General features: G+C 47.3%; 2 protein-coding genes and 1 long non-coding RNA gene across 3 annotated transcripts in view; 1 reads left to right on the top strand and 2 right to left on the bottom strand.

The window, feature by feature from the left end:
• The window catches only part of LOC139765657 (uncharacterized), a 60835-nt gene that overhangs the window by 6885 nt on the left and 32765 nt on the right, over positions 1–21185 (top strand). Inside the window, exon 3 of the long non-coding RNA XR_011716713.1 lies at positions 9607–9693. This is a non-coding gene — a long non-coding RNA (uncharacterized lncRNA). The remainder of the gene's footprint in view (positions 1–9606; positions 9694–21185) is intronic.
• On the bottom strand, positions 679–8906 carry LOC139765652 (phosphoenolpyruvate carboxykinase, cytosolic [GTP]-like). Its single transcript, XM_071693353.1, has 3 exons — positions 8784–8906; positions 2834–2954; positions 679–2669 (listed from the first exon to the last, which is right to left on the bottom strand). Exons 1-3 carry the CDS (start codon positions 8837–8839, stop codon positions 867–869), a joined length of 1980 nt encoding a protein of 659 aa, XP_071549454.1. The 5' UTR covers positions 8840–8906; the 3' UTR covers positions 679–866.
• On the bottom strand, positions 13598–17052 carry LOC139765654 (phosphoenolpyruvate carboxykinase, cytosolic [GTP]-like). Its single transcript, XM_071693355.1, has 3 exons — positions 16816–17052; positions 16034–16154; positions 13598–15820 (listed from the first exon to the last, which is right to left on the bottom strand). The coding sequence occupies exons 1-3, from the start codon at positions 16860–16862 to the stop codon at positions 14018–14020; spliced, it is 1971 nt and encodes a 656-aa protein (XP_071549456.1). The 5' UTR covers positions 16863–17052; the 3' UTR covers positions 13598–14017.

Below are 21185 nucleotides of genomic sequence, written 5' to 3'. Positions count from 1 at the left end.
GAAACTTTAGACTGATGATTGGGGTAGAAAAGGACAAGCACGGAAAATGACGAGTGATTTTGCCCCCATAATGAAGGAAGACGAAGGCATATAGAAATTACACGAGTAGAAACGATGAAGGAAAGGCAGTTTTTACGTTGGTGTCTCGCGGGAAATAGAAGTGATCGAGGTTGTCGAGAATTTTCGACTTGGAGATGATGATGATGAGAGAGAGAGAGAGAGAGAGAGAGAGAGAGAGAGAGAGAGAGAGAGAGAGAGAGAGAGACGTGGTATTACATTAATGCTTTCCCTTAAGCAGTGTATCCATATGCTACCCATGACCTGCCAGACTTCTACCTCTGACCATATCTTGCACTGTAAGACCTCAGCTTTATGACAGTTGACGTTGGATATGAAAAACTCATTTAGTTTCCATTTGTATATATGTATATATATATGAAAATAATATGAGATGAATTTTGATCTTTCTATAAAGGAAAGGAAAAAAAGAACCACATACACCAAACGTAAAATGTTTTAAAACTCATGCACAGCAGAGCAGTGTCCAGCACAGCTGGGACAGTGAAAAAGGAACATTGAAAACTAAACATTTCAATCAGTAAAGAGAGAACATTGCACAGGTGTGTCAAAATGAGAAGAACGTGCAGCGAAAAGACAAGGGTAAAATAAACGTGACGATTATGATAATGGCTGTAATGAACTGAATTAAAACTTTGATATGTGCATTTCGCGAGAGAATTTCGCAGCCTAAACTTCCATAGCGAACACATGTACATTCTCCGTGCTATATATAGGAATTACACGTGTTTTTATTGCTACAACTGCTGGCCAAAGCATCACCCAACAAAACCCGTTTATCTGACAGGTTACAACTTTTCGACTCGTTTCCCTAGTATTTTGAGTTGATCCCGCACCTCGTTGGGCAGGTCGTCGCCAACTTGTTCGTCAAAGTATTTGGCGATGTCGCGCACCTCCTGTTCCCAGAACTCTTTGGGAAGGCTGAACAGCTCGTCCATATCAATGTTGTGTTCCTCGAGACCTGCTATATTGATGGAAGTGGATTTTGGAAGGAGTCCTATGGCGCTCTCTTCGGCCACGTTCTCACCATCGATTCGCTTTAGGATCCAGTCCAGGACTCGCACGTTCTCCCCGAAACCTGGCCAAATGAAGCGTCCCTTCTCGCTCTTGCGGAACCAGTTAACGTGGAAGATCTTGGGAAGGGGCTTGCTTGTGCGGGTCTCCATGCTAAGCCAGTGCTGTAGGTAGTGACCGAAGTTGTAGCCGAAGAATGGTCTCATGGCGAAGGGGTCGTGCATGATGACCTTAGCCTTATGTTCGGCTGCAGCCGTTGCCTCAGATCTCATAGCTGCTCCTACCATCACGCCGTGCTTCCAGTCGAATGCCTCGTACACCAGAGGCACTCCCTGAGGTCGTCTTCCGCCGAAGAGAATAGCAGAGATGGGCACGCCCTTAGAGTCTTCCCAGGCAGGGTCGATGATGGGGCATTGGCCGGCTGGGGTGCAGAATCTGGAGTTGGGGTGAGCGGCTGGCTTGCCGGATTCTTTACTCCAGTTGGTGTCGCCCAACCAGGACGTGATGGTAACATCGTTGGGGATCTCCTTCTCCAGACCTTCCCAGAACACTCCTCCATCACTCGTCTTGGCAACGTTGGTGAAGATTGTGTTGGAGAGAACGGTTTTCATAGCCACGGGGTTGGTGTGCATGGAAGTGCCAGGAGCCACGCCGAAGAAACCATTCTCAGGATTAATGGCGCGCAAGACTCCGTCCTCGTCAAACTTCATCCAGGCGATGTCGTCGCCCACGCACTCTACTTTATAGCCGGGCAGCGAGGGCGTCATCATGGCCAGGTTGGTCTTGCCACAGGCAGAGGGGAAAGCGGCAGCAATGTACTTCTTGACGCCCTGAGGGTTGGTGATGCCCAGGATGAGCATGTGTTCGGCCAGCCAACCTTCACGCTTGGCTATTGTTGAACCAATACGAAGAGCAAAACATTTCTTGCCCAGGAGTGAGTTGCCTCCATAACCTGATCCGAAGGAGATGATCTCGTTAGTGTCGGGTATGTGGGTGACGATGGTGCGTGCGGGGTCACAGGGCCAGTTGTTGACTAGGGTCTTCTTGAGGGGCAGCGGGCAGCCTACTGAGTGAAGGCACTTGACGAAGTCTTCTTCACCAAGAGTTTCCAGTACTTTACCCCCCATCCGCGTCATGGTGCGCATTGAGGCCACAACGTATGGAGAGTCAGTAACCTCAACGCCGATCTTGGATAGTGGAGAACCTACGGGTCCCATGGAGTAGGGCACCACGTACATGGTTCTGCCAGCCATGCAACCAGGGAAACGCTCCTGGACGGCGCCCTTCAGATCGTGAGGAGACATCCAGTTACCCAGGAGTCCCTTGACGCCTTCCTTAGGTGTAGGGATGGTCTCACGACGGTCCTTGGTGACGATGAAGGTCTTGCTCTCCACGCGAGCAACATCTCCGGGGTCAGTGCGGGCCAACCAGCAGTTCTTGTACTTGGGCAGAGGTTCGATCATGCCGGCCTGCTGCATGACGTTGAGCAGGTTTCGCAGCTCACGTTCACTGCCATCACAGATGTGCACGTTCGCTGGCTGACAGAGGCGGGCACTCTCCTCCACGAACGTCCGCACCTGAGCAATAAGAAACATCACACATTTTGAACTTGTGTGAGAGACTGTTTAAAATAAATATCAGAACAAAGATAAGTGGTCTCTGTTTTTGAATACGCTAGAAGTTCATTGTACTCTGGTCGATGGTGGCTAAGTAGGAGCAGAGGATGTGTAACAAGACTAACCTTGGGATTGAGGTCGGACAGTTTGCCATGGACGATGGGGAGGCAGCGGCTGTGGAAGCTGAGGTTCTTCTTGGCTGCCTCAGAGGCGACGCGGGAAGCCTCGCTCACCACGCTGGTCAGCCTGGAGGAGGAGGAGGAGGACGAAGACAAACTTACCAAAACGTCACATGACTCTCTTACTGATATACAGTATCATTTTAAGAAACTGATAACACTCGAGGTGAAACATTTCCGCTGTGTTTATTCTGCAGCCTGCATCATATATATATATATATATATATATATATATATATATATATATATATATATATATATATATATATATATATGTATATATATATATACTTACTGTGTCATGACTTTGTCGGAAGATGAGAGGGAAAGCTGCTATAGGTCATAACTATATCTCTGATAAAATGTTTCGGAACATATTTACACATGAGATTCAATCCCCTGTAATCATAGAATCGGAAAGCTCCGAGTGGCCGCGGCTCTTATAGCTTGCTATGGGATCCACAGAGAAACACAAGATGCTTCCACGACACAAGTATACTATTGACGCGGTACCTACACTGACATCATTCTCTTCGACCTCGTATGAACATCCTGTCTCTCGGACGTTTAGCTGTTTACGTCTAGCGGTGAAGGCCACAGTTGCGTGGCCACAAGCCCAGGAAGTGGACTAGACTCTAGGTCTTAGAAGACACGCTGGAGATGGGAATCAGAAAAATTGGTGAACGTATGATGCGAGACGGACATTTTCTTTTTGGTGTGAAGGCACCATCCATGGAGACCTAACCTCAAAGTTGAGGGTCTTTTCAATGAAATGTAGAAACCAGTGAGATAAAGATATCGGGAGAGAAGAATCTACGTATGGGTGTTTTAGAAAGCCTTTCTATTCAAACTGGGCACATCGTAACTGTTTCGAAGGACATTAGAAGATGAAAAAAAAGAGTTCCAAAGCTTAGCGATATAGGGAAAGAAGTAGATACCACAACGGCTCGCCCTCGAGTTTCCATAAGCCAGACAGTCATCATGAGACACAGAGGCTTGCTGAGTGTTAAGTGATCAGGCGAATGGCTTGGGAGCACACAATTGGGCAGTGTTTGGAAGCAGAAGCTCAGTTATCAGCAGAAGTGTTGTGGAAAAGCACCGACCTTGTGGAGTAGGGACAAGTAGGCCAGTTTTTTAGGGCAGACTGGAGAGTAGAAAAGTGGGATTGCTTTACACGAAACTGCCAAGTGAGTGTTCTGATGCAGTACCTCCCTAGACGTGAGAGCAGTACTCCACACGAGGACGAATTAATCGTATGTACTACTGGAACATCTGTTTTGAGGAGAATCATCCTCATCTGAAGAGCGACTCTCGGTTTCTTAGTGGCAGACTTATCTGCGTCACCAGGGTTTTCTAAGATGGATCAGATGTCACAGTAAATACCGCATGGCAATGTGACATCTATGACAACCATTCCAATATGTCTTTGAACGATGGAGTTAGGCAGCCGACAGAGAAGATAGTGATATTGTGATAAGAGTTGGACATAGAAACGGGAAGATGAAAGTTGATCTTTAGAATCAATAAACTTGACCAGGTTACGGTGGCTTCTTTGGGAAAACCTCTGTCCAAATCGTAGTTTACATTAGTTGTCCTGACGAGGGAAGACTTAAAAGTAGACTGGGTAAGAGAAGATTATTAAAGGATTTGAAGGAAGCGAAGAGAATGCAGTGTTGAGCCGTCAGGATAGGAGTGCGTTTGGCTATTTATCATAGCATGGATACGCGGATGATCAGTGAAGTCCATAAGGCATCGAATGCCAACGCACCAACGGAGCCTCGGGAGACCAAGTTTGCAGAACGAAGCTGGGGTGATACTTCCAAATCTCGTATAACCAGAGTAACAGGTAAATAGCCAGTCACTATATACCGAATGCACCGCACTGCAGATCACCGGCTACACTCCTGCCTCCGAGGACTCTTTAGAACCTTCAACTGAGTGACAGACCTCCCTGTATCTGCCCGAGGACGCAAGAGGGGGTTGTTGACAGTCGAAGAAAGTGATAAATAAGCGAGGACGTAGGAGAGGGGATAGATCTTATCCTGAAGGACTCTGCTGTTGTCGGGGGGAAGAGGGAGAGAGGATAGATCTTATCCTGAAGGACTCTGCTGTTGTTGGGGGGGAAGAAGATGAGGTTGATCTGTCAAAGAAAAAAAAACGTAAGAGAAAGACCGACGAGAAAGAAAACGACAACGAAATATGAGAGCATAGGGTGAAGCGCAAGCCAGAGGAGGAGAACTTGGAGATCACAACCCTTCAAACGCTCGACGTATCAAGGCCATCGATATAGAGTTCTCCACCGTCTCCTGGAGGATGGACGACCAGACATGAAGACAGCCATATGAAGGATGTCATCCCCTCCCTGGATCCCTTCATGCGACAGCCAGGCTCACGACAGAGGGTAATGTGGGAAGGACAAGAGGAATGAGATAATCGGATGTGCGAGATGAAACTTGAGCAACTGCAGTCGGTCAAAACGTCCTGAAGATGATGCACCTTGGAATTAAATAGTCTTTGTCATAGGGGTTTGTGTGTGATTCAACATGTATCTCAACAAGGGACGGGATTCTCTACTCTGTGTCTACAAGTAGGTCATCGTTCTGTTTACCGGACATAATAACTTGCACCTTATGCCGCTTCACCCGTGCACAGCGTGGTGGTGGCGGTGGGAGAGAGAGAGAGAGGAGGGCGAGGCAGCGATTGGTGGCTTGGGTTTGGGTCAGTAGGAACTTTCCACCACGTCGCATGACGTCTCCCCAAACGCTCTGCCCCTTCCCCGGACCCCAGACTACTCCATCCCCCCCCCCTCTTTCCATGCGTCATGCTCACCACCGCACACCACCTGAGCCGGTGTCATGCAGCACGAAAGAGACAGAAGGATGTCATGCAGCTGCATGAGATTGTAGTCTCTCGTCTAATAAAGACTGATATTGACTCGAGAAGGACGAACAAGAGGGGCGTTTGAGAAGGGCGTCTCCTGGTGATAGAAGGCCACACAGTACAAGGCGTGAGGCAGAGGCCCCCGACCTCATTGGCATCTGCCCTTCCGTGGTGGCATGTGTGGACACATGCACGCTCTTTAATCGTAAACACAAACACCGCACACGTCCGTCCAGAATAAACAAACACAGATATTGGCACACAGATACAGATTAAAAGGCACACACACACACACACACACACACACACACACACACACACACACACACACACACACACACACAACCATGTCGTCGTAGTGTTTAGCTTTGCTGACTATGATTGTTGCATGGACTGGCCCGGATTCATATCATGAACGCGACAGTCACCCCACAAGGCCTGCCAAGCTTTTCATCCTCACCCTGGGGATGGTGTGCGACAGTCACCCCACAACCTGCCAAGCTGTTCATCCTCACCCTGGGGATGGGGTGCGACAGTCACCCCACAACCTGCCAAGCTGTTCATCCTCACCCCGGGGATGGTGTGCGACAGTCACCCCACAACCTGCCAAGCTGTTCATCCTCACCCTGGGGATGGTGTGCGACAGTCACCCCACAACCTGCCAAGCTGTTCATCCTCACCCCGGGGATGGTGTGCGACAGTCACCCCACAACCTGCCAAGCTGTTCATCCTCACCCCGGGGATGGTGGGTTTATGCTTGGGTCTGTTTGTACAAACAGGAATGACATATATACACAACTATATGCTGTGGAGAGTGGACCAGTGGCATCCTTGCCAGCCAGGGTTCGAAAGGTATAAGGGAGCAAGACGCGGGATGAGAAAGGGGCCACCAAAAATCATGGAAGAGAATATTGCAGACAAGACAGCGAGACAATCCAACACCATTCCACGAATTCAACAGGAGTAAATTGGCAGAAGGATATGAAACAGAGAGTTTTCGAGGAAGAGATGGAGATATGCGAAGATCTGAATGACAAGTTTAAAAAGTGTTTTCACAGTGGAAGACACTGTGTGTAGTGCCAGGACCAATGATGGGGGACGGTGAGGGAAGTCTTGGATAATGGTGAAAGATCACAGGGGGGGACATGGACAGAATAATAATGGGGCTTGACCCAGATAAGGCTCATACGTCAGATGAAGTATCTCCATATGTGCTGAAGATGGGCGCGGGTACTCTTTGACGGACCACTCCAGAATGTTCTAGGTGTCGCTAGAAGAAGGTAAAGTGCTCAGGGAGTGGAAGTTGGCGAACGTCATACCTGTTTATATAAGAATAGGAGACCACTGGGAGGATAACCCGAACTGCTGACCGGTCTCTGTCAGCCGTCGTCTGTAAGGTGGTCTGTAAGGTCCTGGAGAATATAATAATCGGAAAACGAATACATGGCCTTTTGCAGAGGAGAACTATCCGAGCGAGAGACAACATGGTGTCATAGAAAAGACATTGTATATAACGAACCTCTTCGATTTCGACAAGAGGGTGAGTTAACGTTTTACAAAGAGGAAAAGATTGGACGGATTGTCTGTGTCTTGACTTCTAAAAAGCAATTGACAGCAACACAGGAAGAGCAGGATCTCCTGGTGGAAATGAGGGGAAAATCACTTCGATGGACAGAACATTGAATTAGTGGAAGGGAATGAAACACACGTATCAGGGAAGTCTTCTCTTAATGCGTTCAGGTCAGTGGCGTTTTGTAGGGTTCCGTTCTAGGACCGTATCTCTCCTTGATCTACGTAAATGACTTGCCAGAGGGATGTTTGCCGATGAACCGAGGTCAAGAGGGAATGAAAAAGCGAGGAGGATTGCATCACTCCGCAGAGGGACCTAGACAGTTTCCAAAATGGGTCTGATGCGTGGATGATGAAGGTCAACCCGAGTTAAAAATGGAACGTAATGAGGATAGGGCGCGGTGCGAGAAAGCCTCAGCGTGAATATCATCAGGCAAGGAATAAGCTGTAGGATTCTGTGTGTGTGTGTGTGTGTGTGTGTGTGTGTGTGTGTGTGATAGGGACTTAGGAGTTAACATGGTGCTAACCCGTCGCCAGGGAGGAACGGAGTAAGGATATGTTCAGCCAACTGTTTACATCCTGGTAAGGCCAAAACTAGAAATCACGTCTCCACTTTGGTCAGCGCCCGTTTAAAGAAGCGCAAAGTAATGATCAGAGAAGTTCCTACTGAAGGTCCTCCTGTAGTTCCTACTGTAGGTCCTGATGTAGCTCCTACTGTAGGTCCTGATGTAGTTCCTACTGTAGGTCCTGCTGTTGCTCCTACTGTAGGTCCTGCTGTAGTTCCTACTGTAGGTCCTGCTGTAGCTCCTACTGTAGGTGCTGCTATAGTTCCTACTGTAGGTCCTGCTGTAGTTCCTACTTTAGGTCCTGCTGTAGTTCCTACTGTAGGTCCTGCTGTAGTTCCTACTGTAGGTCCTGCTGTAGCTCCTACTGTAGGTGCTACTCTTTTACACATTGTCCCGGTATAAATTAGTTGATAAATGGGAACACAAGGACTAATGATTATCAGATAAATATTATAAATGTGTCCCAAGCCGACACTTTGAGGTAGTAATTGCTTTAGCTGTGGTCATCACTGAACACGGAACATCGCAAGAGGTAAATCATACAATTTGAACAACTTTGAATTACAATTTTCGGTGCTGAACTTACATGTTAAGGGCCTGGGTTGGGCTTTTGAAAGTCACAGGGGCAGTTGTTTCTAAAACTTAAAAGACACATAATTGTTTTTGTTTCCGGTTATCACCGATTTTCATCATTGATTGAACCATTACTCGAAATCTTACAGTACATCGAGGTCTAAACTCGACCGCGGATCAATACGGCGTTCACTGGGGAAACGAGAGAGGGGACCGCGATCGGCGGTGAGATGGTGCAAGTTCCCTCAGCGGAGGAGAGGGGGGAAGGGAAACTTACGCTGAGGGGTGAGGAGGCTAGCGATACCCACCTGGGCTCCTGCGTGATGATGGTGGCGAAGGAGTTGTTGTTGGTGGAGAACACCATGTTGACGTATTGTGGCGGTAGTGATGGGGATGTTGGTGAACTTAGTTACTGAGCTGATGCCCATACCTAGCCGGCCTCTGTTGACGGCTGGAGGCAGACCTGCCTCCAGCGACCTCGTCAGCGCCTTATATTGGTCTACCGTGACATGCGCGCACGTTCCATGACGTCAACGGTTGTCGGCGAGGAGCGGGACCTTCGAACGCTGGAAAACTGTCGAGTTTCCAGTCTCGGGTTGACATCTGCGTTGTCTTCGCATCGCTATGAACAGTGAAGCTCCTTTGATGTAAATATATACGTAAGCCTCGCATGACAGTGTTGTGATTATGTGTCCACCCTGAGTGGGATTTGTAGCCTAGGCTCTTACCAGCTCAGTGTGACTCGATTATGAATGAGCTTGACGCCTGTGGAATTATGGATTAACCCCGGCGGTGGGAGGGGAAACAATGGTAGATGGATGAAAAACGTCTCGAGGGGATTTAATAACCTACAATTAGACTCTGAACCTCTAAATAGGATCATGGTTTTTGTTTCTGATTCAGTGATGGCTTAGAAACATTATGTATTTTTTCACTTCTGTTGTATAATAATGATGTATGATAATGAGACTAACATATCTTAGTATGATGATAACTAGAAGCATTATTGTATTGTTTTTATTCCTGATGTACGTTTATGAGACTAATGTATCGTAGTTTAAGACGAGTATAGATCCATGTCCTGAATCATTCCCCGCTTCTCATTGTTGTGTCTTCCTTCCCTTATATTAGATATTACTTGGCGCATGGCAGGAACCTCTCGCGTGGCTTTGAGGCTCCGTGGGAGACTAAGTGCGTTCCAGACGACTCTCACATCCAGTAAGTAGACACGAGCTGGAAGAATTTGGAGTGAGGTGTTCACACGTGTGTGTGTGTGTGTGTGTGTGTGTGTGTGTGTGTGTCGCTGTCTCTCTGGATTCTTCTGTCGGCTCTGTTCCTCATGACTGAAAGAGGATGTTGCATAAGGACACGACGCTCTGGAAGGTAAAGTGCTCAAAGAACGTTCATATCTCTTAACTGATTTTGATTTTTTGTTGCATTTCATTGTCTTTCAAAAGTTCGCCTGTTATGTGTTTGCTCTATGGACTTATATTTGTACTGGAAGTCTTATATGATTACATGTAATTACTCTGCATTATCTGCATGCCTTCCAGCTTTTAGCTAAAGTTGTGTGTGTCTGATATTTCCCCACTGTTGCTGAACAGCCTCGAACGGACCCAGTGGTCTGTTATACTAGAATACCTTTGTATTCCTGTGTGTACTTATGTATACACCTTATTTTCCATTGTCACAAAACAGCCTGGAAGGGACCCAGTGGTCTGTTGCCACTAGAATACCTTTGTATTCCTGTATATCCTCCTGTATACTCCTGTGGTACTTAGTTTTTCAGTGTAGTTGAGGCAGTACTCTTTCACGGTTCAGTATGTCACTCTGGGTTAACTTCATGAGCGTTCGATGCTGTTCCTTCGTGATCGTGTTTGCTTGGTTTCTAATTCTGTAGGTGGGTGTTACCGGACTCCGCCTGGTCGAGGTTACCACCGCGAGTGGAAAGTCAACCTTTGACGAAAGTATCATATTGGGAGGAGAGTCTCGTCAAAGAACGTCTTATTCCAAAGATTCTACATTTCCCCTGTTACTAGACTAAACGCAACCTTGAGAAAGATCCTTGGTAACCCTAGGACTCTTAAAGAAATTGGTCTTGGGTTACTTATATGAAAAGAAGATGAAATGATTCTTAGTTGAATTTGCAACATGAATATCATCGTTCAGGTTTACGATGAAGAGCTTATAGCGAAACAACAACAGTGATAATAATAATGATAATAATAATAATAATAATAATAATGATAATGATAATAGTAATAATAGTAATAGTTAATAATGATAATTAAATAGGATTGGGGATAAATTGGACAAACGAGTGTGGTTCTGTTGTGTTCATCGTCCATGATTTAACTTCCTGTGATGATGCTGGTTCAGACACTGTCCAGTTCGGTAGCAGAGTACTCGATAATTCTCGTGAGGTTTGTTATAATTGGCATCACCGTGTATATATATATATATATATATATATATATATATATATATATATATATATATATATATATTTTTTTTTTATACTTTGTCGCTGTCTCCCGCGTTTGCGAGGTAGCGCAAGGAAACAGACGAAAGAAATGGCCCAACCCCCCCCCCCCCATACACATGTACATACACACGTCCACACACGCAAATATACATACCTACACAGCTTTCCATGGTTTACCCCAGACGCTTCACATGCCTTGCTTCAATCCACTGACAGCACGTCAACCCCTGTATACCACATGACTCCAATTCACTCTATTTCTTGCCCTCCTTTCACCCTCCTGCATGTTCAGGCCCCGATCACACAAAATCTTTTTCACTCCATCTTTCCACCTCCAATTTGGTCTCCCTCTTCTCCTCGTTCCCTCCACCTCCGACACATATATCCTCTTGGTCAATCTCTCCTCACTCATTCTCTCCATGTGCCCAAACCATTTCAAAACACCCTCTTCTGCTCTCTCAACCACGCTCTTTTTATTTCCACACATCTCTCTTACCCTTACGTTACTTACTCGATCAAACCACCTCACACCACACATTGTCCTCAAACATCTCATTTCCAGCACATCCATCCTCCTGCGCACATCTCTATCCATAGCCCACGCCTCGCAACCATACAGCATTGTTGGAACCACTATTCCCTCAAACATACCCATTTTTGCTTTCCGAGATAATGTTCTCGACTTCCACACATTTTTCAAGGCTCCCAAAATTTTCGCCCCCTCCCCCACCCTATGATCCACTTCCGCTTCCATGGTTCCATCCGCTGACAGATCCACTCCCAGATATCTAAAACATATATATATATATATATATATATATATATATATATATATATATATAAATATATATGCACGTCAATTTTGTGAAGGTCGAGGAGTAAAAGACCTCCGGGTTCGACTCACTCAGCTTGTGATTACCCTCGCCTTCAAAGTTGATAGATTATTCCACAGAAAGCCTATTTTTCCACAGTGTCGTCTGATCGTACTGAAGTTACCAACACTTGACTCAGGAGTCCAGCTTATTGCTGATGATACTTCCATCGTGTCAGGTAATTTCATCAACTTCTGGGGCCAAAACATGGGTATTTTTTTTCCCCCCGCCCTCATCGGCGAGGCAGCCTATCCTTAAGTGGTCTTGTATCACGTATTCGTCGATCGTAGAATGAACTATGGTGCTCATTCCTTGAGCAAGACTGCATGCCCCCCCTTTGGATATGTCTGCCCGACCTTTAACATTAGCCTTTGACAGCACCCAAGGTTCATACCGTCTTGCGCTAAGGTCATGCCTTTATGTGGTCAAGCGGTTGAGTAATAAGGAGCAAGTCTTCCGCCTTTCAGAAGGCGAAGGATCGACCGTTATATCGATGGCGCAAGACACTGATTGGACGCTTTTCTTCGGATCATTAGCAGTCCCCCTGAGGCACAACACAACCACCACCCAGTTTGAGGTAAATAACAAGTGAGGAACAGTGATACAACTCCTGGCTCTTCCCCCCTTCCCGCCATAGAAGGACCGTAAGATGGCTCATTACCGATGGACAAACTGGCGGGGTCCTAGCAACAGGCCCGGCGGAACCCATGACGTCACAGACCAAAACACGGGTGCGGATCAGCTGGCTTTTTTTTTAGAGGGGCCGCCTAGGACCCTATTTTATTGCAGGGTGGGATGGGAGGATATTACAGGGGCTGCAAATGAGAGCCTTGAAACTGAAAAATGACGTAGGAAGTTGTGATGAATGGTATAGGGGGCTCATGGTATGTGTAATTAGATATTTCAGAAAGCGCGGGGAATGGCAAATATATATATATATATATATATATATATATATATATATATATATATATATATATATATATATATATATATGGTATGTTCTGTAACTGCAGGGTGAGTTAAGAAGCCGTTCCAAGGTGCCAGGCGCCTGCAAGGTGACTTGGGGGTTTGTGTACAGAGACAAGAGGTTGCCTCGGGGGCTGTCGTAGAGGATAACAGGTAGACAGAGGAAAGTCAAATGAGAAAAAAAAATAAGACTAGCTAAAAAAGACGTTTGGATGACTGGTAGACAGAGAAAAATCAATTAGCAATAAAAGATAAACCTCGTACATTCGCAACATTTGAGAGTGAGTTTCAAAGCTAGTCTGGTATATTTTGGCTTCCTTATGTTATAGACACTTTTGTCTCTAGAGAATATCAGCTACAGTGTCTTCCAATGAAACCGTATATAAACGTTAATGTTCCCAGTTTCTTGTATTTATCGTGTGTACTTTGGCCACGTAGCGCCAAGGACGAAGAGGGCCCCAGCGACCCTGATGTGATAAAACAGCAACCCCGGATGTGTTGTGCGTCACGATGTTATGAGTGTCGGCGACATTACCAGGTTGGGAGCATGTGATTCCCTCGGGTGGAGGACTCAGTAGCTTCGTATATTGACCTCTCGTTTATGATCGGCCCATACGCTCTTCCATGATACCACTGGTTGAGAACCATCGGTTATCTCCATCGAAACTTTCGTCTGGAAATAACATTGGAAACTACAAGAGGCTTGGGTAGCACCTGTTTTCCACAAATCTTTGTATATACCTGTGTGTGAGCGCCTTTAGTACACGTACTAGGAAATGAAGAATAGAATCTCATATTGAAAATATATACATATATTTCATTCAGTATAATTACCTGATAATATGGATACAGCACGCAGTACATCCTGCATACAGCATTGTCATTATCAGTGAAGTAAACCCTAAGTACGATTGTGCCAGCACAGCTGAGACAGACTAATTACAATATGTGTTTTAATCACGAAACATGGGATTAGCATATAATGATGTGATGAAGATGTGAAGATGTGGATATACATGAGTGAAAACTGAAGATGCGTATTAGGAAATGTTATATGATGGAGAACTCGAAGGGGAAATACACGGTGCTAAGTAATAAAGATTTCATCGAAAAATCTCAAAGTTAAAAAAAAAAACCCACATCGTTGTGAAAATACCAATTCCTGGGACACAGCATCCAGCTGTGTCTTGCCAGAGTATAACATTTTGAGCTCAGTTTACAACTTCTCAACCCGCTTCTCCAGTCTCTTGAGTTGATCCCGCACCTCGTTGGGCAGGTCGTCGCCAACTTGCTCGTCAAAGTACTTAGCGATGTCGCGCACCTCCTCTTCCCAGAACTCCTTGGGAAGGCTGAACAGCTCATCCATATCTATGTTCTCGTCCTCGATGCCGGCTAAAGTGATGGAAGAGGGTTTTGGAAGGAGTCCTACAGCACTTTCTTCGGTCACGTCCTCGCCATCAATTCGCTTCAAGATCCAGTCCAGGACTCGCACGTTCTCCCCAAAACCTGGCCAAATGAAGCGTCCCTTCTCGCTCTTGCGGAACCAGTTAACGTGGAAGATCTTGGGAAGGGGCTTGCTTGTGCGGGTCTCCATGCTAAGCCAGTGCTGCAGGTAGTGACCGAAGTTGTAGCCGAAGAATGGTCTCATGGCGAAGGGGTCGTGCATGATGACCTTAGCCTTATGTTCAGCTGCAGCCGTTGCCTCAGATCTCATAGCTGCTCCTACCATCACGCCGTGCTTCCAGTCGAATGCCTCGTACACCAGAGGCACTCCCTGAGGTCGTCTTCCGCCGAAGAGAATAGCAGAGATGGGCACGCCCTTAGAGTCTTCCCAGGCAGGGTCGATGATGGGGCATTGGCCGGCTGGGGTGCAGAATCTGGAGTTGGGGTGAGCGGCTGGCTTGCCGGATTCTTTACTCCAGTTGGTGTCGCCCAACCAGGATGTGATGGTAACATCGTTGGGGATCTCCTTCTCCAGACCTTCCCAGAACACTCCTCCATCACTCGTCTTGGCAACGTTGGTGAAGATTGTGTTGGAGAGAACGGTTTTCATAGCCACGGGGTTGGTGTGCATAGAAGTGCCAGGAGCCACGCCGAAGAAACCATTCTCAGGATTAATGGCGCGCAAGACTCCGTCCTCGTCAAACTTCATCCAGGCGATGTCGTCGCCCACGCACTCTACTTTATAGCCGGGCAGCGAGGGCGTCATCATGGCCAGGTTGGTCTTGCCACAGGCAGAGGGGAAAGCGGCAGCAATGTACTTCTTGACGCCCTGAGGGTTGGTGATGCCCAGGATGAGCATGTGTTCGGCCAGCCAACCTTCACGCTTGGCTATTGTTGAACCAATACGAAGAGCAAAACATTTCTTGCCCAGGAGCGAGTTGCCTCCATAACCTGATCCGAAGGAGATGATCTCGTTTGTGTCGGGTATGTGGGTGACGATGGTGCGTGCGGGGTCACAGGGCCAGTTGTTGACTAGGGTCTTCTTGAGGGGCAGCGGGCAGCCTACTGAGTGAAGGCACTTGACGAAGTCTTCTTCACCAAGAGTTTCCAGCACTTTACCCCCCATCCGCGTCATGGTGCGCATTGAGGCCACAACGTATGGAGAGTCGGTAACCTCAACGCCGATCTTGGATAGTGGAGAACCTATGGGTCCCATACAGTAGGGCACCACGTACATGGTTCTGCCAGCCATGCAACCAGGGAAACGCTCCTGGACGGCGCTCTTTAGATCTTGAATCGACATCCAGTTACCCAAGAGTCCCTTGACGCCCTCCTTAGGTGTAGGGATGGTCTCACGACGGTCCTTGGTGACGATGAAGGTCTTGCTCTCCACGCGAGCAACATCTCCGGGGTCAGTGCGGGCCAACCAGCAGTTCTTGTACTTTGACAGAGGTTCGATCATGCCGGCCTGCTGCATGACGTTGAGCAGGTTTCGCAGCTCACGTTCACTGCCATCACAGATGTGCACGTTCGCTGGCTGACAGAGGCGGGCACTCTCCTCCACGAACGTCCGCACCTGTACGCCAAAAACAATATAGCTGTAGTTTTCACTAACTAAATATCTCATGGGTATAATCTGTAGTCACTTAGAACTACTCTCTCTCTCACTTTGTGCCTGATCAATGAAAACATTCTCGTAATTCCTACATTACGGAACGATATGGTTAAGTCTGTATGAACATTGGTATTGTTAAACATGTCATGAATGATATCGTTGACGAGGACTAACCTTGGGCTTGAGGTCGGAGAGTTTGCCATGGACGAAGTTGATGCTGCGGCTCTGGAAAGTGAGGTTCTTCTTGGCTTCCTCAGCGGCGACGCGGGAAGCCTCGCCCAGCACGCTGGTCAGCCTGCAGGTGGCATGAAACTCTCGTTAAGCATACCAGTCACCAGTACAGAACACTGTTGACATCATCACTACTACACTGGAACTACGAGTACCAGAAGACTCAAGAGGATAATGGCCCTAGTTCTTGCCTGTTCATAGGCAAACATAGCCGCTATGGGAAGAGTACATAGATCTTGGTATTATTTTTTTGACTTTCTGATGAAAAGATTGTTAATGTGTTAAGAGTAAAAAGACGGGCTCACGCTCCATCACATCTTAAACAATAACACGGGTAATGAAAATCCTAAGGCGGGACACGAATGAGCCTCACACGAGACGTACTGTATATGGAGTACATTTTTGAGTCAATCATACACAAAAAGTACATGACACTGCTTAAGATTATTCAAAGCCAGTAACGTCTTTTTGAGTGTTCATCAAGGCCCATGGAATGACCAGACCCTATTAAGGCACTTCGACATATAGTCTTCTAGGACACATCTCACAAGGTCTGTAAGTACATGACACTGCTTAAGATTATCCAAAGCCAATAATGTCTTTTTGATTGTTCATCAAGGCCCATGGAATGACCAAACCCTATTAATGCACTTCGACATAGAGTCTTCTAGGACACATCTCACAAGATCTGGGAGAAGTAGAGTGTAAAGACGTGTGGGACTAACCTCGTCTCCTGCATGATGTTGCTGGGGGAGTTATCGTTGAGCACCATGTTGACGACGCGAAGCTGATGAGGGGTTGGTTGGTTGGTTGCGATGTTAGGCGTACCTCGTTCTTTCCTCCTGTCACCACTAGCTCGCCAGCCTCGCTGGATGGGTGGAGGTTGGGGTTGGGTGTGTGTGTTGCACCGCCCCGACCGTGGCTTTATATTTGCCTCCAACCCGATAAGCGCGTCCCGTGGTGCTCTGACGTCATGCAGACGGTGTCGTGTCGAGGCCACTAGACCTTGAGTTATGCCGCCAACTCCAAGTTGGAAGAGGAACGTTTGGAGGAGAGAGAGAGAAAGAGAGAAACGTTTTGTGGACTCACACGTATTGTATTCGTCTAGTAGTTTTCGCTGTGATAAACTGGAATCGTACAGGAGTTTCGAACGCTTCCATCGCGTACGAAAAGTGGAAAATAATTGGCCTTTAAACTTGGCTCACGACAGGTGCGGAGAAAGAACGATTGTGTAACGAAAGCCAAGCCCCCGGCAAGCTGGGCTGTGATTGGTCAGCGGACGTGCGTACGTGCATCCAGTTCCCCCGAGTGACGTAAAACCACAAGTTTGGAAGGTAAGTGGTCCCGCTCCGTTGGGGGGGGGGGGGATGATTCGAACCGCCAAACGTGTTTTTTAAGTACAGGGAAAATATGTAACAACCTCGTGTGGGTGAAGGATACAGCAGTAGTACTTCAAAGGCTCTGACGCACTCAGTGCCGTGTGGGAGGACCAGGTGTCTGTGTGTGTGTGTGATGATCTCGACAACCCCAGCCCACAGATGTATGTACTCTTGGTTGACGCCAGTGACGAGCGTCCACACTCGTGCCAGACACATCGTGATGAGTATTAGCATACCAGCGCCACACTGTCATGTCTGTCTACCCTCCCCCTTTTTTTTTTTTTTTTTAAGAATGTCAACTCCGGCCGGAGTGGGTCGTCATGCCCTTTCTTACCTAATTTGAACTCATTATTATCTCAATGTATTATGATAAGATAAACCCCTGTGTGTGTGTGTGTGTGTGTGTGTGTGTGTGTGTGGGTGGGTGTGTGTGCGTGTGTGGGTGGGTGTGTGTGTGTGTGTGTGGGTGGGTGTGTGTGTGTGTGTGGGTGGGTGGGTGTGTGTGTGTGTGTGGGTGGGTGGGTGGTGTGTGCGTGTGGGTGGGTGTGTGTGTGTGTGTGTGTGGGTGGGTGGGTGGGTGTGTGTGTGTGTGTGTGTGGGTGGGTGTGTGTGTATGGGGGGGATGTTCGTATCGGGACAAGTGCCTTGTTTTAAGATAAACGTGATTGGTGCCTTCTGCCAGTGAGCGTGGAGACAGACCATCGCAGTGTTTAAACCACTCCTCTTAAACGCGTTCGGTTGTGACTATACTCAATACGTCGCCTAATCAGTACGCTATAATGACTTATGACTCAGAGTTCCTCTCACCCGTCCAACACGATGATAAACAAAAACATATCATTTGTGTCATGATCTTCGACCCCGCCATTGCATCACCGCTCTGTGTATCTGACCATGAGAATGTGACTTGGCCCTGTGTGTGTGTGTGTGTGTGTGTGTGTGTGTGTGTGTGTGTGTGTGTGTGTGTGTGATCACTGGACATAATTATCTACCTTTTGGAGTGTACTACTCGGGTCCATGGGAGTCAGTCCCCGTGGTGTGGTGGTGATCGTTGCTATCCATGATTCATTCACGGGGCCCATTCCGGGTTCGAACCCAGGACACGACATTCGGGCCCACAGTCTATCCAGCTGTTCATCTTTCTCTAGAGGAGGATCGATAGACGGGTGTCTAACATAGGATAGGGGGGAATGTGTGTATGTGAGTATACACATAAGAGTTTAGACATAGTACATAAATACAAGGTTATGAGACTGGGGGCGGCGGGGCAACACGTGTGTAAGACTCTCACTCCCTCCCCGTAACAGACACAAACAGTAGTCGCAGAAGTGTCTGGAGTCCGGGGGTTCGAGTCTGTCCCGCTTTACACGATGGCTAATGGTGGTGGTGGGGGCCGCCTCTGCGTCTTCTCATTTTACTCGATCCTGCAGCTCCAGGATCAGGTTACAACACCAGAACAGATAAGAGGGATTTGCACTGATGCAGACTGAGTGTCGGGGATGACTGAGTGTGTGTCTCTACACCGCTTGCATGTGCAGGCCATTATTATTGCCATGGGAGAATCTGGTGGAGGGACGAGGGTGTGAGATGCCCCTGGAGACATCGCATCGACCCTGCCTCACGGGCAGGTCTCCAATTCCAACGCCAACTACCTCCGTGGTGTAGAAAGAGAGCACCGATACCCATGACGCATTCGCGGGACCGCCCGGAGTCGAGCGCGTAGGTTCGAACCCTGGTTCTCGTCAGTCGGCCCACAGTTAACCCAGCTGTTCATCCTCCCCTTAGGAATTTGATCGATAAGATGGGTACCTGGCCTAGACTACGGTGTATATAAGCATGCGCATAGCGTCAAAAGAGATAGCCTTGATAAGCACGTTTAGTTACCCGTGCGGGCTCAGCTAAATGAGAGAGAGAGAGAGAGAGAGAGAGAGAGAGAGAGAGAGAGAGAGAGAGAGAGAGAGAGAGAGAGATGGGTCCCGTCTCAAACGAGATGATTATTTTCGCCGACGCATTTTTTTTGTTTTTGTTATGTTAGCTGAGACGGCACTGACAATTGAATATCTTAATCAAGGCCACCTACTTAACGCTATATATATATATATATATATATATATATATATATATATATATATATATATATATATATATATATATATATATATATTATCCCTGGGGATAGGGGAGAAAGAATACTTCCCACGTATTCCCTGCGTGTCGTAGAAGGCGACTAAAAGGGGAGGGAGCGGGGGGCTGGAAATCCTCCCCTCTCGTTTTTTTTTTAATTTTCCAAAAGAAGGAACAGAGAATTGGGCCAGGTGAGGGTATTCCCTCAAGGCCCAGTCCTCTGTTCTTAACGCTACCTCGCTAATGCGGGAAATGGCGGGTAGTTTGAGATATATATATATATATATATATATATATATATATATATATATATATATATATATATATATATATATATATATATATATACCCATGCTTTGGGAAGGATGAACAGCAGGTTGACTGTTGACCGACCCCTGCAACCAGGATTCGAACCTATGTTACTTTTTGTTGACTGAATCATCTATAGTTTTATGCTTGACATCATGCCATCTGCTTTTATGTGTGTGTGTGTGTGTGTGTATGTGTGTGTGTGTGTGTGTGTGTGTGTGTGTGTGTGTGTGTGCCATATTTTCATAGATTACTTAAAACTTGTACTAAAGTGTTGTCATCTCAAACTGTTTATGATTACGTGAATTATGTAAAGGAAAAGACAGATCTTTTGTGGTTGAACAGACTTGAGTAAGAATGTTTCATTCCTGAACTCTTATCATTGGTGGTTCATACTCCACGATCTCGTTCACGTCTCGTATGTTCGAGAGTCGTATTTCACGTTCAGGCAAACACCCGCTCACTGCTTCGATCTTTGTCTCATCTGCAGCGATGCTTTACCATCTGAGTTGTTTCGTCCAAAGCTTCATACAGGATCCGAGTGAATGATGTTTCAGGTTTTGTTTCGAGTTCTCTTGAATGTTCGACTTTCAAACCATCCGGCTCCTTGTGGGGACGCGTGTACACGTAAGTACCTGGGTGTTGGTCCAGCGGACAAGGAGCAAAGAACTCGTCCTCGCGGCTCCAGAAGGTTAGGTTAGGTTGCCATTGTGATGTGTTATATTCTCGCAGCGGCAGCAGCGAGAATACCTGCACTTCCCGGATCAGCATCGGGTGACAGACCCAAGGGAGGAGGCATTCCCCCACCACAACCCTCATCGTCACCACCCTCCTCAACCCATGCTCGTGTTAGACACCTCATCCGTCTCCTCTCAAGGGAGATCTAGCGAGTCTCTTGACGTCATCTGGAGCATCTCACATCCACAGCCCCAGGGTCACACCTGCTGTGGCTGTCCAAGGGAAGGGAGTGTCGTACGTCACTCCTGCTGTGGATAACCAGGTGCAGGGAGTGTCGTCCGTCACACTTGCTGTGGATAACCAGGTGTAGGGAGTGTCGTCCGTCACACCTGCTGTGGATAACCAGGTGCAGGGAGTGTCGTCCGTCACACTTGCTCTGGATAACCAAGTGCAGGGAGTGTCGTCCGTCACACTTGCTGTGGATAACCAGGTGCAGGGAGTGTCGTCTGTCACTCCTGTTGTGGCTGTCGAGGTGCAGGGAGCCCCTTATGTTACACATGCCATGGCAGACAGAGGTAGAAGTACTAACGTCTGGATATTCTCGT

This window comes from Panulirus ornatus, chromosome 55 (genome assembly GCF_036320965.1).
Source record: "Panulirus ornatus isolate Po-2019 chromosome 55, ASM3632096v1, whole genome shotgun sequence".
Taxonomy (NCBI): Eukaryota; Metazoa; Arthropoda; class Malacostraca; order Decapoda; family Palinuridae; genus Panulirus; species Panulirus ornatus.
Note: the sequence above shows the minus strand (reverse complement) of the source record. Positions and strands in the feature narration are given on the sequence as shown.